At 39.6% G+C, this 21700-nt stretch overlaps 1 protein-coding gene across 1 annotated transcript; it reads left to right on the top strand.

Moving 5' to 3' along the window:
* Window positions 1–603: 603 nt before the first annotated feature.
* Window positions 604–18524, top strand: cnpy1 (canopy FGF signaling regulator 1). Its single transcript, XM_022209747.2, has 7 exons — window positions 604–788; window positions 1699–1801; window positions 2424–2539; window positions 12271–12483; window positions 15179–15275; window positions 16723–16791; window positions 16928–18524. Exons 2-6 carry the CDS (start codon window positions 1708–1710, stop codon window positions 16761–16763), a joined length of 561 nt encoding a protein of 186 aa, XP_022065439.1. The 5' UTR covers window positions 604–788; window positions 1699–1707; the 3' UTR covers window positions 16764–16791; window positions 16928–18524.
* Window positions 18525–21700: the final 3176 nt, after the last annotated feature.

The following is a 21700-nucleotide window of genomic DNA, read 5'->3' as shown; positions in this document are numbered from 1 at the left end:
TCTTTTATAGCCGGGAATCAAACGGATAAAACGTACCTTGTCCGACAATTAACAGGAGAATTCATGCAAAAATAAATAAATAAATGAATAAATAAAACGTGAACCATGAAAACTATTACAGACCGTGTATAAACTAATACTCTGGTCGGGGAACATTTTTCATAAATCAGTTTGTTTCTGTGAGTTTCAGACTGAATACTGCTGAGAACTCTTCGTTTTGACTGTAGGCTTTAACTCCTCTCCCCACTGCTGCAACCAACTGGTTGCTCTCACCTAGAACCAGTCTCACGTCTGCCGACAGCGCAGCTCTGTGATTGGTCTGTGCTCTCCGAATCTGCAACCTGATTGGCTATCTGGCTAAACGTGGCTGCAGCACAGTCAGGCACGTAAAGATCCAGAAAGGAGCTGGCTGTCCCTTCAATGTTAAAGCAGAAGTAATATTTTACGTTGATATAATGAAGCAGTGCACTAACATTGTAGAAGAACAGTTCAAACTCATTGTGGATTACTTTTTACATGTACGCTGTTCAACCAATTTCTATGTTGTGTTTAAATATAGCAAGATATTGGCCGATATATATTTTACTTTGAATGTTACGACCGGAACTTCCCCGTAGTGAGTGAAGGCTGCCACTTGATGGATCAGATGATAGAGTTGAGCAGAGATAAGTATGTACAGTCAAAGTAGTTGATGACAGCTCATCATTTTAGTCAGAACAGCGCTGTCATTTGAGGCCGAACGACTCCACATCCGCTGTTAGCCGGCTTTAGCTTGCTATCCTCCGCAGGTAAGTAAAGCTGTCTGCACGCCGATCAGCTGTTCCTCACTAGTGCTCGTTGGGACCGTACCCCGCTGCGAAATGTGGGAATTTAATTTATTACCCCAGTTCTGACCAGCCTTCACAGCGGCATTAACATGATGAAACCACTTAGACAATTTCACTTGACTCAGACTACAATTCGGCATGTAGCCAGTCCGTCAAGCTGCTCAGGTTTAAGTACAATTCAGTCCAATTCATACCTGTAATTCTCAACTGAACGAATGAATCGAATCAGTGAGAGACAGCGGTAAATATATGTACGAACTGACATTTTATGAAACTAATAGCCTTTTATTTCCCACTAGTAGTTTAGTAGGGAAAGTGTCCTTGACAGCCTGAGACCCATTTTCCACAGGTGCTGGGATCTCCAACCTCATCAGTTGCACCTCCAAAAACATTTCATTGAAGTGGCCAGATGAGCGACTGAAAACTAGTCGTAGCAACAACAACTGAAAGCAAGGACAAAATTACAGAAATTCTATTTATGCTGTTGCACTATAGAGTCTTGTTGAAAACTATGTCACACACTTTGTTTTGTTATTCTACAGTAAATACTGTTATTACGACGTAACTCAAACTGGCCTAGAGCAGGTGTGTCAAGCATATGGCCCGTGGGCCAAAAGCGGCCCTCCAGAGGGTCCAATCCGGCATGATGAGGATTCTTTCAAAAATAATGCTACGAATAATTATCTAAATAAATATCTACATGAAATCAATCACTCTTTGTTTTTCACGCAGCTCTATTTGTCCTTGGTTACATGTGTATAGTTTCTCAAGGTACATGGCTGGTAGATTCTTTACCATCTTGGACTTGATTCCTGAGAATAAGCATCTGTCTCATCAGACTGTCAGTGTAATTGTCTGTCTGTCCTGTTAGGTTATCAACATGGCCTCATGGATTATTCAGACAACTATGATGGTGCTCTCTGTCTTCATCGGCAGCAGCCAGGGAAAAAGGGACCAGGTGGTTTACTGTTCTGGTATGTCACAGAGCTCTCACTGAACCTCTCTATTTGATGAAATACTGCTGATGCTGTTTCCTGTATTAAACAAACAATTTAACTACAATGCCTTCTGCTGCATAGCAACACAGTATCCAGCCTGATCATGTTACTTAGAGGAGAAAAAGAAAGGTGAAACCTGCCTAACAGAACCATTGGAAGGTTAAAACTGGGAGACACTGTTTGTAGTTCTTTGCAGATCCTGACAGTTTTCTGGAAAAGAAAATCATTGTTGACCTTTAAAATCTGCAAACCTTTTTTGTGCTGTGTATTAAAAACCACATACAGTTGTGGCATCTCGATGGATAAGTGGTTAGGGGCATGCCACATGGATGAAAAAAAATTAGTTCAGCAACCGAGTACATGTCACTCCACCCCTCTGTTTCTCCACATTTTCAATCTGTTTCTATAGTCCGAAATGGTGTCAGACACTGAGTGTCATCTGATAGTATATTTTAGACATGCCTCTTGTAGGTCATCAAATGTCTGCAGAATGTTGGAAGACTTATCAATTCATATATTTACTGATGTGTAGTAAATTGCTAACTGTGAGCTGCAGCTTTTCTTGTTGTCATCACTGAGGTTTAACTGTGTTTTCCAGCATGCAAGGCGATTGTGGATGAGTTGAATTACTCAATCAGTCTGGTGGACCCAAAGAAAACCATTAATGTTGGCAGCTTTAGACTCAACCCTGATGGGACCATTAAAGACAAAAAGGTACAGTTCACTCATTAAGATGCTATTGTCTTACCATTCACCTGTCTTACTTGGATTTAGTCCACATGAACTCACATGACTGACAGTGATTTGCTACAGCCATGCAGAGGCTGGTTTTGGAGCTAGCTAAAAGAGAACACTCAGCCTGTGCAACACAGATTGTTCATATTGTGTTTTTTATCGAGTCTTCCAGTGCTATGGAAGTCTTTTGGAAATGTAAAATTTAATTTTTGAAGTACCCTGTGGAGTAAGAATCTCTGCAATTTGTTCGGTAGAATTCAATTCAATTCAATTTTATTTATATAGTGTGACTTTACAGCACGTCATCTCATAGCGCTTAGCGTAGTAAGTCACAGGCCCTAGAAATTCTACACAGAGAACAGAGAACTCAACAATCCAAAGCTGCCTTTGGATTCCCTATGAGCAAACAATCAGCAACGGTGGGAAGGAACAGTACATAAATAAATAAATGAAATGGGGAGTGGAAAAAGGCTCAGACAGAACCGGGCACAGGGAAGGCGGCCATCTGCCTCGACCAGTTGGGGTGAGAGTGGAGATGAGCGGGGAGAGGTATAACAGGAGGGGTTGGGGTGGTGATAGCAGATGGAGAAGAGACAAGCAATACAAACAGAACAATGAATATTTTGGAATTCGGTGAGGCCAGCCTCTGCAAATCAGAGATGTGTAGCTCCAGATCCAGAGAACAAACACGGGACCTCAGGAGAACACAGACTTAGTGGCATGAAATGGTGATAAATAACTGTATGGAGGAGAGAGTGGAGAGGAGCCCAGTGCATCATGAGAATACCCCAGCAGTATAAACCTACAGCAGCATAACTGAGGGACAGGTCAGGTGATCCTGAGCAGCCTTGACTATAAGCTTTATCAAAATGAAAACTTTTAAGCCTAATCTTAAAAGTAGAGGTGTGTCTGCCTCCTGAACCCAAACTGGGAGCTGATTCCACAACAGAGGAGCTGACAACTTAACTCTCTCTGGAATAATGTTCTTTGGACAGATGAGTCTAAAATTGAATTATTTGGACACCACACCAGAGGACATGTTTAGCGTAAACCAAATACAGCATTCCAGGAATAAAACTTTATGTGAACTATGAAGCATGGAGGTGGAAGTGTCATGGCTTGGGGATGCTTTGCAGCAGGACCTGGCCAGCTCACCATCACAGAATCCACCATGAATTCTGCCGTGTATCAGAGGGTGCTTGAGGAACATGTGAGACCATCGGTGAAAAAAAAATTAAAGCTGAAGCGGAAATGGATCCTGCAGCATGACAGTGACCCAAAACATACCAGTAAATCCACCAAGAAATGAATGAAAACTAAGAAATGGAGAGTCCTGGAATGACTGAATCAAAGCTCAGATCCAAATCTTCTTGAGATTCTGCAGGGTGATTTGAAATGGACTGTACATGCAAGAAACCCCTCAAATATGTCACAGCTGAAAGAATTCTGCATTGAGGAGTGGGGCAAACTGTCCTCAGACTGATGTCAGAGCCTGATAGGTGCCATCTAGAGCAACTATCTGGTTAGATAATGTGTTTGAGGTGTTTAGGGGAAAAAACATCCACCTCAGGTTTATCCGAATTTAAATGAAGAAAATGACAGGTCATCGAGGTCCTTTATGTCCTTCAGACATGCCTGGAGTTCGACCAACTGACTGGTTTCATTTGGCTGTATGGATAAATGTAACTGGGTGTCATCTGCATTACAATGGAAATTTATGCAGTGCTTTCTAATAGCGTTGCCTAAGGGAAGCATGCACAAGGTTCACTTAATTCAAATAACATGTTCCGGTCTCTGGAACCAAGATGGGGAAATGAAGCCGGGGTAAACCGGTATCACTCTGCGTCTTAAACTAGCTGAAGGACCTAGCATAAAAGAGAATTAAGAGAATAGAAGCATTCATTTCAGTGTTGTCTGTTTTGAACTAATTGAACATGTTGGGTAATTAGGTTTGTAACAAATTAGTTAACATTAATTTACTGTATCAAATGCAGCACTGAGATCCATTAGAACAAGTACAGAAACTAGTCCACTTTCTGAAGTCATTGGAAGGTCATTGGTGACCTTCACCATTGCTGTCTCTGTACTATGATGCATTCTAAATCCTGACTCGTCGAAGCAATGTTCTGTAAAATTTTCCCATGTCACTTATTACTTGATTTCAGACACAACCAGCTCTTTTGAAACAGACGTTTATTCCTCACAGTCTTTGGAGCAACTTCATCCTTAAACACATGCCAGTCTCATGCCACGAGAACTGCATTGTGCATGAATAGTAAGAGTATTTTAAGAACAGAATTTAGAATAATAACTGTTCAGATGTGAAAGAAAACATGCACAAATAAACAATGCCTCGTTGCGCCGTCTGTCATCAAAGAATTTCCTTCTTAAAGTCCTTTGGAGTCCATAAAAACTCTCTCAAACATGTCCAATTCGACACAGGAAGTGAACCTGTTCTCCCATTTATGCTGTCCGTCACTCAAATCCGTAACGGAAACAAGAACATGCAGCCTTAGTTCCTACATGGAAACTTAACCCTTTTCACTGTTTTTAACTTATTGTTCAATGTCATGAATGATTTATTAACTTATTTAACTTGTTAAATTGCAACCATATGAAGTTATTTATTGCATGAGCATAGACATTAAATAACAACATTTACAGAATTAATGTTTTGTTTAGCTAGTTACAGCATCCAACAGAAGTTTACTAGCGTTAGTGTATTTCCTCTTACACACAATCAAAAACAAATTCAGACCACATTGAAAATACAGGCCACAAAGTAGAAACTTCAAGCAACAAAAGTGAATATACCTGTGATCAGTGACAGAAAAGTTATAAACCTTGCAATCTAAAAACATGTTAAACTAACAGACATGCACCAGTGAAACCAGATGTCTCTTTAGCTACATAGATACATAGACAGATGGATAGATACACTTTATTGTCCCTTCCAGGAAATTTGTCTTAGACAGCAGTGCTACTGGCTACAGGCATGGTGTACATACAAAAAAAACACTAGACGACATAAAAACAGTTGCATACATTAGCAGAGGTCGGCGACACACCTAGCTAAGCACTAATTTTTGCTTCATATTTATTATGTTTAAAAGTTTGGGGTCACCTGGACAATTTCATGGTTTCCATGAAAGCTCACACTTTTATTCATGTGCTAACATAATTGCACAAGGGTTTTCTAATCATCAGTTAGCCTTTCAACACTATTAGCTAACACAGTGTAGCATTAGAACACAGGAGTGATGGTTGCTGGAAATGTTCCTCTGTACCCCTATGGAGATATTCTAAATAAAACCAGACGTTTCCATTTACCACATTAACAATGTCTAGGACTGTACTTCGGATTCATTTAATGTTATCTTCATTGAAAAATTGCTTTCTTTCAAAAATGAGGACATTTCTAAGTGACCTCAAACATTTGAACGGTAGTGTATATTGGAGTAGACGCTGCATGAAACTGAAGTCCTCAAGTAAAAAAACCTACAGAAGAGCAGTATAGCTCATGAGCAATGTTGACCTAATGTGCAGCATTAGTTTAGTGCCCCTTTACAAAACAGAGCTATATGATTTAGTAAACTAAAAGTTACATTTATACTGATCTGTGGTGGTCAGTGTTCCATTGAGTACCCCCCGTCCATCCTGTACAAAGTTCTGAAGTAATGGAACAGTTCTAGAGTCAAATGTACAGCATTGAATATTAATTCATAAAGAACTTAACTATAGCCTCTGTAAAAGTCTCCATAACAATATTGTTCTTTAACACAAGAATGGCCCATGTTTGTGCCGTTTTGGTAATTGAAACATTACTCCTCGATTTTTCCTTGAAAGGTGTTAAAATATTTCCCAAACAGCCTGATTTTTTTTTTTCCTTTTTGACATGATAGTACAGAATTTTAATTGAAACTTAGTGCTTGACTGCACCCAAGATCAGTGTCTTTGGTGAAATCAGTTTGGAGTTGTTATCAATCTTCTCACCAAACCAGGATGGTGTGGTTCCTCCAGAGATGAGCTCCTCCTCTGCCCCTCGCTGACACTAACCTCCACCTGTTGCTTTGTTTGGTCAATCAAATGTTACTGAGCCACAGAAGAAGCCAAACCTTGATCCCATGCCCTCGCGGCTCCCTCCTTTTCAGCAGCTTTTGACCTAGTGTGAATCGAAGAGGGAGGGATGTCACAGCTTAGATGCCATCAGTGAGAAGGATTTGCAGGTTTTAAGTCTCTGCTCTTTGGCCTCCTCACAGTAGGACTTCCTGGGGGCATGGGGCTGCTCTGTGGCACAAAAGTTAAACCTGCCTGCTGCAACAATGACACATTTAAGGCCTCCAAAGACATTGAACTTAGTTGGAGTGGTGAGTTGATCTCATAGTGACCAGTGGGAAGTCATGCATTGAGAATGAGAAGATGCACAATGGCATGCTCAAACAGTGACACATAATATCATGGCCCAGAAATGTGAGTGAGGTGACATGGAGTCTTTTTTTTAACCCAGACATTTTGCATTTTCTTTCTCCCTGGGTTCTTAAAGGAACAGTTGAACATCCTAACAACTGCCTTTCTGAGTTTGACATAAAAAGCTTTGTGTGAAACGCCAAATTAAAACATATTTAGCCTAGCTTCATATAAAGATTGGAAGAATGAGGAAATGATTACCAGCATGCTTCTTTAATCTACATACTGAAACACAACTATAATAAAGACAGATTTTGAGGTAAGGCATGTCCTGGCATTGTTACTCAGTGGGAAGCCCATCAGGGAACCTTTCCTCATAACTGTGGTTTGGAATCTAAAAAGTTTGAATCTGTGTGCACCCTCCAGTGTTCAAGAATACACCACTGGGTAGCACATATCTTGTTTGTGATTGATGTAAAGAAATAAAATTAGCCAGAGTGTTTATTTTCTTTGTAGCAGAATGATGAGGTGTAGCCAAACCTCTCCTCTCCATATCTGACACAATACGGTGGAGATAAGTCGGGCTATGTGAGACTAGCGCTACCCAACCTAATAAAAATACTTCACTCTGATAACAAACCTTCAAAAAGTTGCACACTGTTGTCCATCATAAAAGAAGTTCTACCACTTGATCTAAATCCATAAATTTCTGTTTACAGTTCTGTTTGTGATCAGATTTAAAAAAAAAACAACAACAATATACAACTTGTTAATCAGTGATCTTTAGAGAAGCTGATAGTTGCATTTTTGAACATCAGACATTGTAGAGAGGATCACATTTGAGATCCTGATGCCCAGCAACAGGCTTATGATCTCTCATTGGCCTCCCACTGAGAATAGTTCCTGAATGTGACTAACCCGAATCTTCAGTTTTCCCTTTTGATGGAGCTAACCGAGCAGATTACCCCTCCTTCTAGTCATGCTAAACTAAACTGACCGTGTCCGGTTTCTACGTTGTTCTAGAGAGCCATGACTACAGCCAGACTAGCCTCTGTTCCATCTGCTTGAAATCTTACATTTAGCCATTCTTTGATCAGTCAGAAAACAATGTGTTTCTCTGGGGGTTACTTTCTATATTCTAGAACACCCAGTATTCATGGACATCCAGTGCTTATGGGAAATATTGTTCATCAAAAGAATAAAAACCTAAATTCTGAATCGAAAACAAAGTTATATGGTATTTCAAAAAAATATAAGCATAATTTAAAAAGGTAATGACATTGTGAATGAGTTTTCTTTCTTTCTTGCTCTATATGACCTCATGAAAAAGGAAAGCTCGCTCGTGAAAAAATATTTTTCACAAGATGTTGTGCGATTGATTTTAAACACTATGCCAAGCCTCAGCTGTTCCACATCTTCTTCCGCATTGCAGACATTAAGGCTGTCATTTGTTGGTGGTCTATGGTAGCACCTGGATGAATCTTTTATACTCAAAATTGCCAGCTAAATGCAAACCACTTCAATATTTCTCTCTTTTCACAATGAAGTGATATTATTACCATCAAACCCTACTTAAACTGACCTTTCAAACTGGGACAGTATTTATACTGGCTAACTCAAGACTAAGACAGCACCATCATCAGAGACACACCATTTCAAAAGTTTTGAGTCACCCAGACCATTTCAGGTTTTCCAGGAAAACTCACACTTTTATTGATGTGCCGACATAATTGCACAAGAGTTTTCTAATCATCAATTAGCTGGAAATGTTCCTCTGTACCCCTATGTAGATGTTCCATTAAAAATCAGCTGTTTCCAGCTAGAATATTCATTAACACATCAGCAATGTCTAGACTGTATTTCTGATTCTTTTATTGTTATCTTCATTGAAATTTTTTTCCTTCTACAAAATCATCAAACATCTGCAAGGACCGGTATTTTTTACCACACGCACTCTACCTCCACAGACATCTTGTCATTAGGCACACAAGCTTTGCCACTTTAATCACTGTATAAAATATATTTTTGTTATCTGTATTTAAAGCCACTTTTGTATGTAGCAAAACATGCTGCTCTTCCCCTTACCTGCACTTTTTTATTACCTGTGCTATAAAGTACTGTCCTTGATGTCACCACAAAGTATTATGACAATAAAGCTTTATAGTCACTAATACAATCTCTTAACATGTACATTCTTTTTAAGTAATCTTTGGTTACAGTGGTATAAAAGTCAAAATGACGTTTTAGCTTCTCGTTCTGTTTGCTACTTTGATGACAATATTATTATTATTATTAATTTATGGGTCTTTATCATGCTATATCACCATAGTACAATGAAACTGAAAGGCTTCTGTCCACAGTGGTGCAATAATGGCTCCCTGTCCAATGGGAATTGAATGGAGTATAGCATCCCTGAGAAGCCTATTCTTTGGCCCAACCGGTAGCACCCCACCACCAACACCAACCCCACCCCCCCACCCCATTCTTCAGACAACGCTGTGATTGACAGCTCCCTTTCACGAAGCGCCGACTGGCAAGGAAGGGGTTTAATTCCAAACCATTTTGTAGCATGGCATGATAATGACTCAGACCCAAGCCCACGGGTGGAGATGGACCGACATGTCGAGCAGGGGGAGATGAGTCCATTTTTTTTTTTTTTTTTTTTTTCATGGTGTTTGGATGAGACTGAGCATTTAATTTGAGATTCAATTTTAAACTCCTATAGTATTATATCACAAGACATGACTGCTTGATGGGCAAACAATCCCCATTTTTATTACTAGTTAATCTCCTTTGTATTTTTCACATTGAATCTATTAATTTGGTCAATAAGGCCTCCAAAAATGAAAAAAAAAAAAAGAACAGACAATACAATGCCCCAGATTCCAAGGTGAGGTCCTCAAATGTCCTATATTGTCTGAGCAAAACTCCCAAATATCACATTTTTGTGTTTACTGTCAGAATATTTTACTGGGCAACTAAAGTGCTGCCACCATTAGAGATTTATCAATGCCGAACATAGTATAAATGTTTAAAATTAGCTTTAGCTCAGCTATTGGCAACATGCAAATGCTACTTTATACATGCTATTAACAATAATAATAATCATATCAATAATATGCACTCCTGAAGGAAGTCATTTTTTATTTGAGAATGTTTATTTTTAATTCTCATTTTTGCATTATCCATGTAGAACCTTTATTTAATGTATTTATTTTATGAAACATTTTCGCAGGAGAGGAAAAAAAAATATATATATATATATATATATGAAGAAGTAGGAGACTCAGACACCACAGGCATAAAATGACTAAAACTGAAACATGCACTGCTGAACTAAACTACTTAAAATCTTTTTAGTTTTATTTGTCTTAACTTTTAAGTCTGGTCTTTTAGTTGTTTTCTGGACTTAAAATAACTAATTGAAGCTGTAATTATGCCTACTGTAATAACAGAAAATGCACTTTTTCAATATTAGAGATCTATGTCCCTTAATACACAGAAATCATGAGTCAGAGAAACTGCTGAACAAGGTTATGGCACATGACAGATTAGCTACAATATACAAAGGAAGTCTTATGTATATTTTTTAGGTGTAACATCATTAAGAAATGCAACCTCACCCACACACTGAGTCCAGTTTTCTACTTTTTTATGACAATGATTAATTAATCAGAAAACTAATTCCGATATAATTGGACTTAGCAATATGCTAGACCAGGCAAAATCACTTCTTTTACTAATTCAGTGGATGAAGTGTCCACTGGTGTCAAAGCCATCACAAGCAAAATTTGATTGATAAGTGAACCTCATCGTCACTGGCCGACATGACCTACATCCCCTTTTGCTTGGCCCCTCCAACCTTTGGCCCTGTGTTGTAGCACGTCCTGTTGACTGGCCAACTTCCTTCCCTTCTCCTCAGTGTTGTCAAGCTCAAGAAGTCTTCTGCTGAGTGAATCCAAAGCTACACAGGTGGGTTCACCTTTAACGGCAGAGGGATTAGTAATTGGTTTGATTTATTGTTGCTACCAAGAAGCAGAGGACGAGGCAGAGAAACGGGGCACAGAGGAAGGATTTGCTGGAAACCAGATGGCAGAGAGGCCCTTTGTCATTTTGTGACATCTCAAAGTGTGTGTGTGTGTGTGTGTGTGTGTGTGTGTGTGCGCGCGTGCATGCGTGCGTGCGTGTGCGCATTTAATGTAATCAGTAGGTTTGGCCCAGAAGAAAACACAGCCAGTTCTGAAAAGAAACAAAAGCGGTCAGGGAATATTCTATCTACATTGTCACAAAATTCAGTTCATCCACTCCCCCCTCTTCCTCTCTGTGCCGTACACTATCCCAACACCCCCCACCCCAAACTCTCTTTCTCTAACCCCAACCTCCAGCCTGCCACCTTTTGACCAAAGAAGACAAGGAAGATTTCCTCCTTTGATCATTGGAGGATAGAGGGGGATGAATGGGCCTAAAGACGGAGCGGAGGCAGCGCAGGGGGGACTAAGGAGATGAGCTGTTTACCCTGCACTTGGCTTCTGTTGAGGCCTCCTGCTCCTGCCATCTCCTCCACCTACCCCACCCTTTTCAGGAAACCCACCCCTCCCTTTGGTTGTTTGAGGTGGAAAGAGCACCGACCCACCCCCTCCACTTCACCCTTTTCACCCGCCCCGTCCTCGCCCCCTCACCCCTTGGGCATCACCCCTGTCACCCAATATCCTTCTGGGGACGGTGGGAGCAGAGTGCTGCACCTGTTTTGACCCGTCTAGACACCGCCACAACGCAGTCGGATGGGATGGGGGGTGGTGAGGAGGCAGCGATGGAGCCACGGATGTTGGATGGAGAGGTGGGGAGGGTATTCATGCGGGCTAAAAGTCAGAGTTCGGAGGGTGAGGTTTATTAGTGCGGATGGAGAAAACCCAGCGGAAACAAGAGGTCAGCGTGCTGACCCGCACAGATTCCTGTGGTGTAACACAGCTGACACCGGGCCAACCCAGACACTGAGGAGGTCTGACGCCACCAACGGTTTCTTTAGGGTTTTGTTTTCCTCACTGTAACCTGTGTAGTGTTGTTGGGTCCATCCAGGTGCCATCTTTGGAAGAATATCGTAGGGCTTTGTTTTTTACACCATGTTTTCAGTTTGCTCTGCATGTAAGTTATAGAAATATGCATATTAAGGTAATATAGGAAACACTGAAGAGTAAGAGTAATGTCACATGACACCAGAGCCGAGGACGCCGTTACACTAAGCCACCAAACAGCTCAACTTGTGCACTCCATGTTTTCCTCCTCTCTCTGGATTGTGTGGCCAGGTCCCGTTCGCTCGCTCAGAGACTCACCTCAGTGAGCTCTTGGATGGAGTGTGCAACAGCATGAGTGACTACGCCCTCCATGTGGACCCCGACACCCAGCACAAACAGTACATAAGGTTTGCTCCCAGAAGCAGTACGGACACCAGCAGTTTCCCGGACTTTAAAAACTTCCAGTTTGACGGGCCCGAGGCATCCAACGTCCTGAAATTTGCAGTGAGTACAAAACTGTATCATTAAAATACAGAGTGTTATCTGTAATTAATACTGTGGAGTACTTTAGGGACATACGCAGGTTGGAGGAATTTACAGACTACCTTAATGTAGCTATGTGCTTGTGTGAAAAGTTCTTCTGAGCTTCCGGCTGTGTTCCAATAAGTTCTTCCAAAATTGGTTTGCAGGTTTAAAACAGGAAGAATTTCTAGTAATGACCCTGCATGAATTGGTTGCTTTGAAACATCTGTTGCACTGTCTAATCAAAAGCAATCGAAAAAAAATCAGGACATATTATGGGTTGTTGTAAGACTACTGTACCACACAGTAACTTCCAAATATCACAGTCTGATGAGGGCAAACTATTTGTCCCCTGCCAATCCTTTGTAGATACTTTTTTTAGATAATATTTTTTACAGACGTTCTACACACATTGTATGTACATGGAATGAATGTACATTGTCATAACTTATAGATAGTTAATTGTCACTAACCAGCAATGTTTTTTACTTTGAAGTGCATTGTGGTCACATTTTCCCTCTTTTCTTAATCATCATAAACCTTCTGAGACCCAGGCCTTTATGGCACTGTCTGGGCATTTCTTTTTTTTTTCTTTTACTGTAAAACCCTGATACTTGCTGTCTATATAGTAATATTGTTCTAACAGCAAGTGCTACATACATATTCAATTTTTCAACTGAGCTGTTCTTCTACTTACTAAACTTAATTATGGAACATAATTATTACAATTAGTAATTGCTGATATTGTAATAAATAACTGCCCACATGTTCACTGATAAAGCGTTGCAACAACAGAAAGTTGGAAAAATACTGGAATCGTATTTTTCACTTCCAAGTCTCTGGGATTCTTTGCAGTCTGTAGTTTTAGTGCCCTCTTTCTTTACTAGCATCATGTCTCAACAATTTTCTGAGAATTTTTTGAGAATTTCAAATCATTTAAAAATGCTTGTTTAATCTATAGATGATGGTGCCACCGCCCCTGGGGGATTTTATCGAAAAGAGAAACGGCATTACTAATACAAGATCAGCCACCAGGGGTGACTATGAAGGAAAATTTAAAAGCCGTTATTTGCACAGAATGCCTTATCTATTAAAGGTCGCACAAACTGGAATACTTTACCTCTAGCTACAAGAAAACACCCCTTTGTCAGTATTAAGGCATGGCTGATTCACAATCACGCTTGTGAACATTGAGAAAATCAGGAACTTTAAAAATTGGGCACTTTAACTATACGCACAGTATGACAGGCTCTACCGAGAAAGCACTTCACTAAAAGAGTAGCACCTTAGGGTAGGTTTAACCCAGCCAGAATTAATTTATCTTCATTATCTTTGTTTTACTATATTGTTTTTATACGCCTGTAACCCTGTATGTTTGTCTTTTATGTGTGGGACAACATGATGGATGGAAATTAGCCTTGTGCTAAATTGCTTATTTACAGCAAACGTATGAGATTGTATGTTCATTAATATGCACTGTCCCATCCATATAAATAAAGAAATGAAATGCACACTGTAGCAGTGGCAAACCATCCCAAAATTCCCATGAAAAAAACATGTCACCTCTTTTACTGTTCACTTAAAACGCCATGTGTTAGTGAGTTAGTTTTGTCAGTGGATTGAATCAACAGTTACATCAGTAGGCGAAAATATTTTGTGCTGCAGAAGGACCAGTTTCTGAATTTAGTAATGTATGAATTCACAATTAGCAAACGCTTTATTGTCACTAGTCTACATATGAACTTGTAGTAGGTGCTAGCATTAGCACATCATTCAAAGTTGCATCATGTGACTAAAGCGTTGGCAGGGGTTTTTATGAATGGAACAAAAAATCTGAATTTCTTGAATGCAACTTCAATTTTTGCAGCTTTAATTTGATATTATTGACCATGTGAAGTTAACAGCAGAGAACAGTTTTACTTATTGTGTATTGGTTCTGTATGATCAAAAAACAACACACAATTTCTTTCTGTAGCCGGGCTCCCTTGTAACAGAGGTATTAGACTTTACTTTTTTGGACAAAAGTAAAATAGATAAATAAAAATCCTGCTTGGATTAGGACAGAATAGTAAATTAGATAAAGGTTTTCTATGCAGGATGAAAGTGAGATCAGTGAACTAGATTAATGTTTAACCTCACACTTTTTAAAATTAAAATGATTTGTTATTGTACAGACAGACAGCACGGAGAACTGCAAATCCCAAGGAAAACGAAATCATCATGTGCTACATGTACAATGGCCACTCCCTGTGCTTTGTTTAATATCCAGAATCCAAAATCCTTTCGCTGCTGCTACACCCAAAAGTCACAGTTAAATGCATGGTTTTACATTTTGCTTGTCAGGACGCTGATTACTTGAGGAGGTCCATCTCAGAAATGAAAATCTAAATTCTCTCGTGAAATAGAAATAGTCAGAACTGGTACTGCAGGTTCCCATCAAGCTCCCACTGAATCTGAAGAGCTGTGGTTTCACCGTGTGACCACAGAGTTGTCAAAATGGCTGAAGGGACACATGACGACTGACCTACAAATGGTGTGCCCTCCACTGTGCCGAAAGACGTGACAAACACAGCTTTTGTTTGTGTGTGTGCGTGTTGTGTATGCATGGTCGAGCCGCCTCAGCACCAGTCCCCCCCATACCAAGTCTTTCTTCTTGCACTTGTGTTTTTTGTGTCAGTGTGAGACTGTGGTGGAGGAGCTGGAGGATGACATCATCTCTGTGTTCAGCCAGGACGTGGAGAATGCGCATGAAGAGTTATGCAACCGAATCTCAGGTAGCACCACTTTCTGACATGTTCCATAACACACATACACACACACACACACACACACAGAACAGAACTAAAGAAATCCATAAAGAAACTAGCTGAATGAATGAATGAATCCAGACATTGTTTGGTAAACGCCAAAACCCAGCCTTGGGTTTTAAAGACATATTCTTTGTTTTTTGTCTAAATTGCCAAATTGACACAATTTACCAACCAGAAGCAATGAAAACAGAAAGAAGCGCCAGATTTTCAACTTTCCGACGCTCAGCTACTCATCTGTGACTTGCTGTTCTGTTGAAAATCTAAGCTCAGAATTGTGAATCAGATTATTCTGTATACAGTCCATATATTCAAAAGTTTGGGGTCACTTAGAAATGTCCTTATTTTTGAAAGAAAAGCATTTTTATTCAATGAAGACAGCAATAAATTAATCAGAAATACAATCAAGGCTTTGTTTGTGTGGCAAATGACTTTTCTAGCTGGAAAAGGCTGATTTTTAATGAAATATCTCCATAGGGGTACAGAGGAACATTTCCAGCAACCATCACTCCTGTGTTCTAATGCTACATGGTGTTAGCTAATGGTGTTGAAAGACTAACTGATGATTAGAAAACCCTTGTGCAGTTATGTTAGCACATGAATAAAAGTGTGAGTTTTCATGGAAAACATGAAATTGTCCAGGTGACCCCAAACTTTTAAACATAATAAATATGAAGCAAAAATTAGTGCTCAGCTAGGTTTGTCGCCGACCTCTGCTAATGTATGTAACTGTTTTTATGTCGTCTAGTGTTTTTGTATGTACTCCATGCCTGTAGCCAGTAGCACTACTGTCTAAGACAAATTGCCTGGGTGACCCCAAACTTTTGAATAGTAGTAGAATATAATAATATTAAACACACAGCATGTAGAGTCATCATTTTCTTCAGTGTTGGTAACACCTGTGGGCACTTGCAAATATTGACCTCAGGTTTTTATATTTTTGTTGTTTTTTCTGAGAAATAAAATGATGACTGTCATTCTGCAGAAAAAAAGACATATCTGCGTTGTTTGTACATCTAGTCATGGTTGTTGTTTCCATAGAGGTGCTGGACTTTATATTGCAGTGCAATGTAAATAAATGAGCCCACAGTGAGGACAAGTGTGACAGGAGCAAATAGTTCTTACCATCAACATCAATAGTTAAATATTTCATATTCTGATTTAAAAGAAGAAGTTTTAAAAAGCTGACGCGTTCCATCAGTAATCTGCAGCAAACAAGCTGCTTCAGGGTTAGTTAGTGACATTTTACTCACAACCTGTCCCATTTTCCACACATGCTCAAGATCAATTGTTTAAACAACAAATTAAATGTTTGGGCTATTTTTGTCATAGATGATTGAACATGGTGCTACGTTTAATTTATCTGCAAGTCAGTAACCTTAACACTGATGTTCTGTTCTGTTTTTCATTTCAGACTACTGTAGAGACGGCAGTCACATCAGCGAAGAGTTATAGTGTTGTTTCACACTTTCAGCGGATGAAGGTGGGACCAGCTTTGTTGCAGAGCTTATGAATAATGGACCTTAAATAATATTTTTGATAAATAATTTAGAATTGTTTTAAATAAAGAAAAGAACAAATCTTAAAAACTAAAGTGTGCTTGTTCGTTTTTGTTTCAGCCTCAGATCATTGGACTGTGTTGTCAGCTGCCTCCTCCGCTGGTTTTCTGAATGCTGACAGTTTTTCATTTTGTTTCTCCTTGATTTAGCAAGGAAGTCCCATTGAGACACAAAATCTTTAATTCCAGGGAGTCTTGGTCAGAAATAAAAAAAACTAAGCACGGTAAAGAAACAATGATTGTGTTTGTCAGTGGACAGTGGGATTTGAGCTACAGAGAAAAATAGAAACACACAATACTGCAACACCTGGGCAATTTATTCAGCAAAAATCCCCAAATATTTAGTTTTTCACAGTAATCTAAATATCTTTGAGGCGGAGGCTCTTGGTTTAACTTTTTTCTTGTGCTTTGGGAAATGGTATTTTCATTTTCTAATATTTTACAGGCTGCTGCATTGGAACAAATCCACATAATAGGTGATGATAGAACTGATCATTTGCTGAATGTTCTTGGTGATGTTTGTTTTACTTACACTGGTTTGTCTTTTTGTATTTTTCTCTAGTGACACAGGCCCTAGTTATGCAAGGTCAGAGCGTCATTTTTCGATCACAAATTGGAATTTCTTTGTCACTGTAGATACAGACACAAAATGCAAATAAAGCAAAAAAATTGAGTGGCTTCAGAGTTGTGCTGTGCTATTGTCTGGATGGGAACATGCAGCACTCAAATAGACAAGTGTCTACTCATACAAACTAGCAGGTGTATGGGCCTGTGCAAACACTGAAGCCTCCGTCGTCTGATTGGACCAGATCGAGCAGCAGCTGGTTGATGATTGGTCGGAACACTGTGTATTGATATGCTAAAGGATGCATGTCCGCAGGGGAAGCATGTTTGGTTGCAGAGAGTGCATTGTACTGAAGCTCCTCTATGGAGACTCAAATATCACTTAAAATGTTCCTGCTTGACTGAATTTAGTAAGTTAGAAGGGTGTAGCAAGAAGAAGGACATTAGGTCTAGGATTTTTTGTATTTTGACACTAGTAAAGCCTACTTGGCAAAGAAATGAGGCTTATGGGACGCTGGACAACTGGAACTCATTCAAAAGCAGAATAAAAATGTGATGATGACAAGGCTGTTATACAGGCAGCAGTTGAAAGCGGCATTAATGACCAACAAGAATATATTTACCACATAACTGGAACAAACCCACTCATCTATCCTTTTGTCTTCAGTCTGTAAAAACTTTTTTCTGACTCACTTTTAGCATCATACTGCAGCTTTGTACAACCTGTGCACTGTTCTTTGTGTTGTTTTCTGTGTAAATACCAGTTTATGTGGCCATCACCCCCCAGGCAATTTCATGTTTTCCATGAAAACACACACTTTTATTCATGTGCTAACATAATTGCCCAAGGGTTTTGTAATCATCAATTAGCCTTTCAACACCATTAGCTAACACAATGTAGCATTAAACACAGGAGTAATGGTTGCTGGAAATGTTCCTCTGTACCCCTGTGTAGATATTCCATTAAAAATCAGTTGTTTCCAGTTAGAATAGTCATTTCCCACATTAACAATGTCAAGACTGTATTTCTGATTCATGAAATGTTATCTTCATTAAAAAAATTCTACGTTTCTAAGTCACCCCAAACTTTTGAACGGTGTTGCAGATGAAGATTTTTTACACATTTTTGCTGCTGCTGCTTCTTTTCTGCCAAAGTGAGAACCAAGGCAGACATATCCTTTCAGTGTTGGTCGGTTCTAACTACCAGGCCAAATGTCATGAAACTTTGTGGAGAGTTGGAACATGGTTAGACAGAGGGAGCCATTTCAATTTTGGTTTGGATCAAGATCCTGAAGGTTAAGTCTGTACAGCACAGACTGTCTTTAGACCACTGACTCAGATAAGGAAGCTCCAACCAACCCTTTACATAAAAAAAAAAAAAAAACCTCAGGAGAAAAAACACGAGCCTTTTACATCATACAGTTCAGCAAAGATAAAGAGAAACCCAAAATTCATTAAAAATATTTCTGATCATCAGTGCAAATATTTAACTGGAAAAGCACTCAGTGACCACAATACTCTGCCAAGGCTCCTTATTCCCCCAGATGGCATTGTCAGAAATGTAGCTTTTATTTTTTCTTTTTTTAGAAATGCAGCATTTGTTTTTAAGTTATTGATGATCAGAAATCACAGCAACATAGAATGTGGCCATTTAATATAGATGTACCCACAAACAGAATGACCTTGCACTGAGCACAGGTGTGTGTTGCGTATGTCTACGTCATGTACAGATGCTAAATTATGTGAACTAAATATGTAGCAGGCAGCGAGAATTGAAGGGACTCGGAAACACCCTCACAATTTAATCAATTGTTCTTTGTATCATTTCTGACGGATAAGTCCGTAGCGGTCGATTTGTAGTAGGATCGCAATCATGGGATCGTCAGGAGGCAGCTGACTAAGTGTTCACTTGTAGTCATAGTTACAGCTATCTCGCAATAATACAGAAATCTTTAACAAATCCGTGTATCCAGACTATAATCCACATCACTGCCTAATCTAATCACTTGGTCCTTGTGTCATTTCTGACCGTCCCTGAAAATTTCATCCAAATCCATTAGTCTGTTGTCAACAGACAGGCAAGCCAACAGCGATCATCTCATAATTCAAAATGTATGAGTAATTAGCTCAACTGGTTAAGTGGGTGACCCATGAACAGGAGCTATAGTCCCCGACACCGTGGCCTGGGTTTGATTCCAGTTCATGACCCTTTGCTGCAAGTCTTCCCTCTATTTTTCTCCTCGATTTTCCTGTCTGTCTCTCAACTTGACCTGTCAAACAAATTTTAAGAATATATATCTGAGTAATTAGAAGGGCACTGAGAGAGTGCAGATGGCCACCAAGGCCAATAGTCCACTCTTCCATGTCATGCAGTTTTACGTCCTCAATCACACTTTCCACTAACTTTCATGGAAATTGGCCTAGTTGTTTTGTAGTGTTGGTGTCAGACAAATAGTAATGAAAGTGTAACCTCCTTGCGGACAGTAATCAAGTGTTACCTCCTAATAAGGAGCTACCTCCTAATAACAGCATGTGAATAACTGTTTTGCATTGATGCCTAAAGTTTTATGTATGATGTTACAGAGGTATCTCCTGAAGTTAGCATGCTAACCAACTCACCGCTTAGTAGACCATAGTAATGTTCTTTTCACTAACACAAAATGTATGAAACTACTGAGCCTTGCAGAAGAGATTATGCAGACACTACCATTTGAGAAACAAGAATTTTGGCTTTAGCAGTGTAGATTAAAAAAATGATGAAGAAAGGTCACCCATGACCACTGACCTTAAAAACTGACAGCAGTGTAATGTTCATTTACTTTCAGACATGCAATTGAATAAGTCTTTGTGAAAACTACAGTTGTACACAGAATAAACTCTGTGTATCTTTCGCACATTTGCTCTACCTCCTGCTGTAAGCTGCTTCTGAAACCAAAGGTCAGCATTAAGTCATTAATACATTCTAACAACGAGAGAAGCATTCAGAGAGCACAGTACTCCACCCATAGACTGTATAATAGAGATAGACGTAACAACCGGCTCCAAAAATGAAGCCTACCTGCAAGTGTCAAAAACTTGACAGTACCACTCCGTCCAACAATGACTGCTTCCAAAAAGCTTTGGCTCCTTAGACTCCAACTCTACACTCATTATTATACAGACTGTGACTCCGCCATGGCTGCCCATTCTTTGTATCATTTCCGACAGCTGAAATCTGTAAAAAATAAAAATAAATAAATATATAAAATTTGTGGATCCATAAGTCGCGTCACTGCCCAAATCAAATCACTTAGTCCTTGTGTCATTTCTGACCTTCCCTGAAGATTTCATAAAAATCCATTAGTTCGTTTTTGAGTAATGTTGCTAACAGACAGACAAACCCACACCGATCTTCACATAATTCCACTGAGGCTCTGTCTCCTTGGTGACAGAAAAATAAAATAACTACTGCTAGTGAAAGAAAGTAAAAGCTACATAGAAGTTTGTCAAGAATAAGACTTAACTTTTATTGTTTTTCTCTAAACAAGTTGTGTGCCATTGATGCCAAAGCACAGGGAGTACTGGTAAAATGATTTGTTTTAGGTGCAGTGATTCCAGTTACCACAAAGGCTTTCTGCTGTAACGGTAGCAGTAACAGCTGACAACGTACCCAGAATGCATTTCTTGCCAATGATGAGAAAAAGCAAGTTGGCCTCACCTGAGGCCGACCTCCCACAGTTGACAACCTGCTGTGTCGTGCTTGTGTCCTCTCTGATCTTCCTATATTTTGTGTTTACTGTCTACTTAGCTCAACGGTGGCTTCAGTACAGATTCTTGAACTATGAGGGTTGTCAATCATAGGCCTACCTCCTCCTCCCAGAATCTGCCTTCATTATCCCTCTGACTGACCACTGCAGGAAACTGTCTGACACGTAATGCCTGAGAGAACCGTTACATCTATAGTAGTGTTTAACCAATGCATGCTCTCACACATACACAGGCTATATATCGGTTAAAATAAGTAATGAAGATGAAAGAGAGGGACAGAGAGATGTTAATGGATGCATTCTAGTACTTCATCCATAAACTGAAGAGGAGCTAACTTTGATTTCTACACAGCGTTATCTTTCTGTTTCTGCTTATTTTTCCTCAGTTCTGGTAAATCACAGCAGCTCCAGTCCAGTGCAAGTGAAATCTAGATATTAACAATCCATTGCCTCTCCTGTTGTAGATGAGTGGAAAGACACTTGGATGGAGAAACCAAACAGGCCTTTTTTTGTTGTTCTGGAAA

The sequence above is a fragment of the Acanthochromis polyacanthus genome, chromosome 9 (genome assembly GCF_021347895.1).
Source record: "Acanthochromis polyacanthus isolate Apoly-LR-REF ecotype Palm Island chromosome 9, KAUST_Apoly_ChrSc, whole genome shotgun sequence".
In the NCBI taxonomy this organism is placed as follows: domain Eukaryota; kingdom Metazoa; phylum Chordata; class Actinopteri; family Pomacentridae; genus Acanthochromis; species Acanthochromis polyacanthus.
The sequence above is the reverse complement of the archived record's forward strand: the minus strand, read 5'-3'. Positions and strand labels throughout refer to the sequence as shown.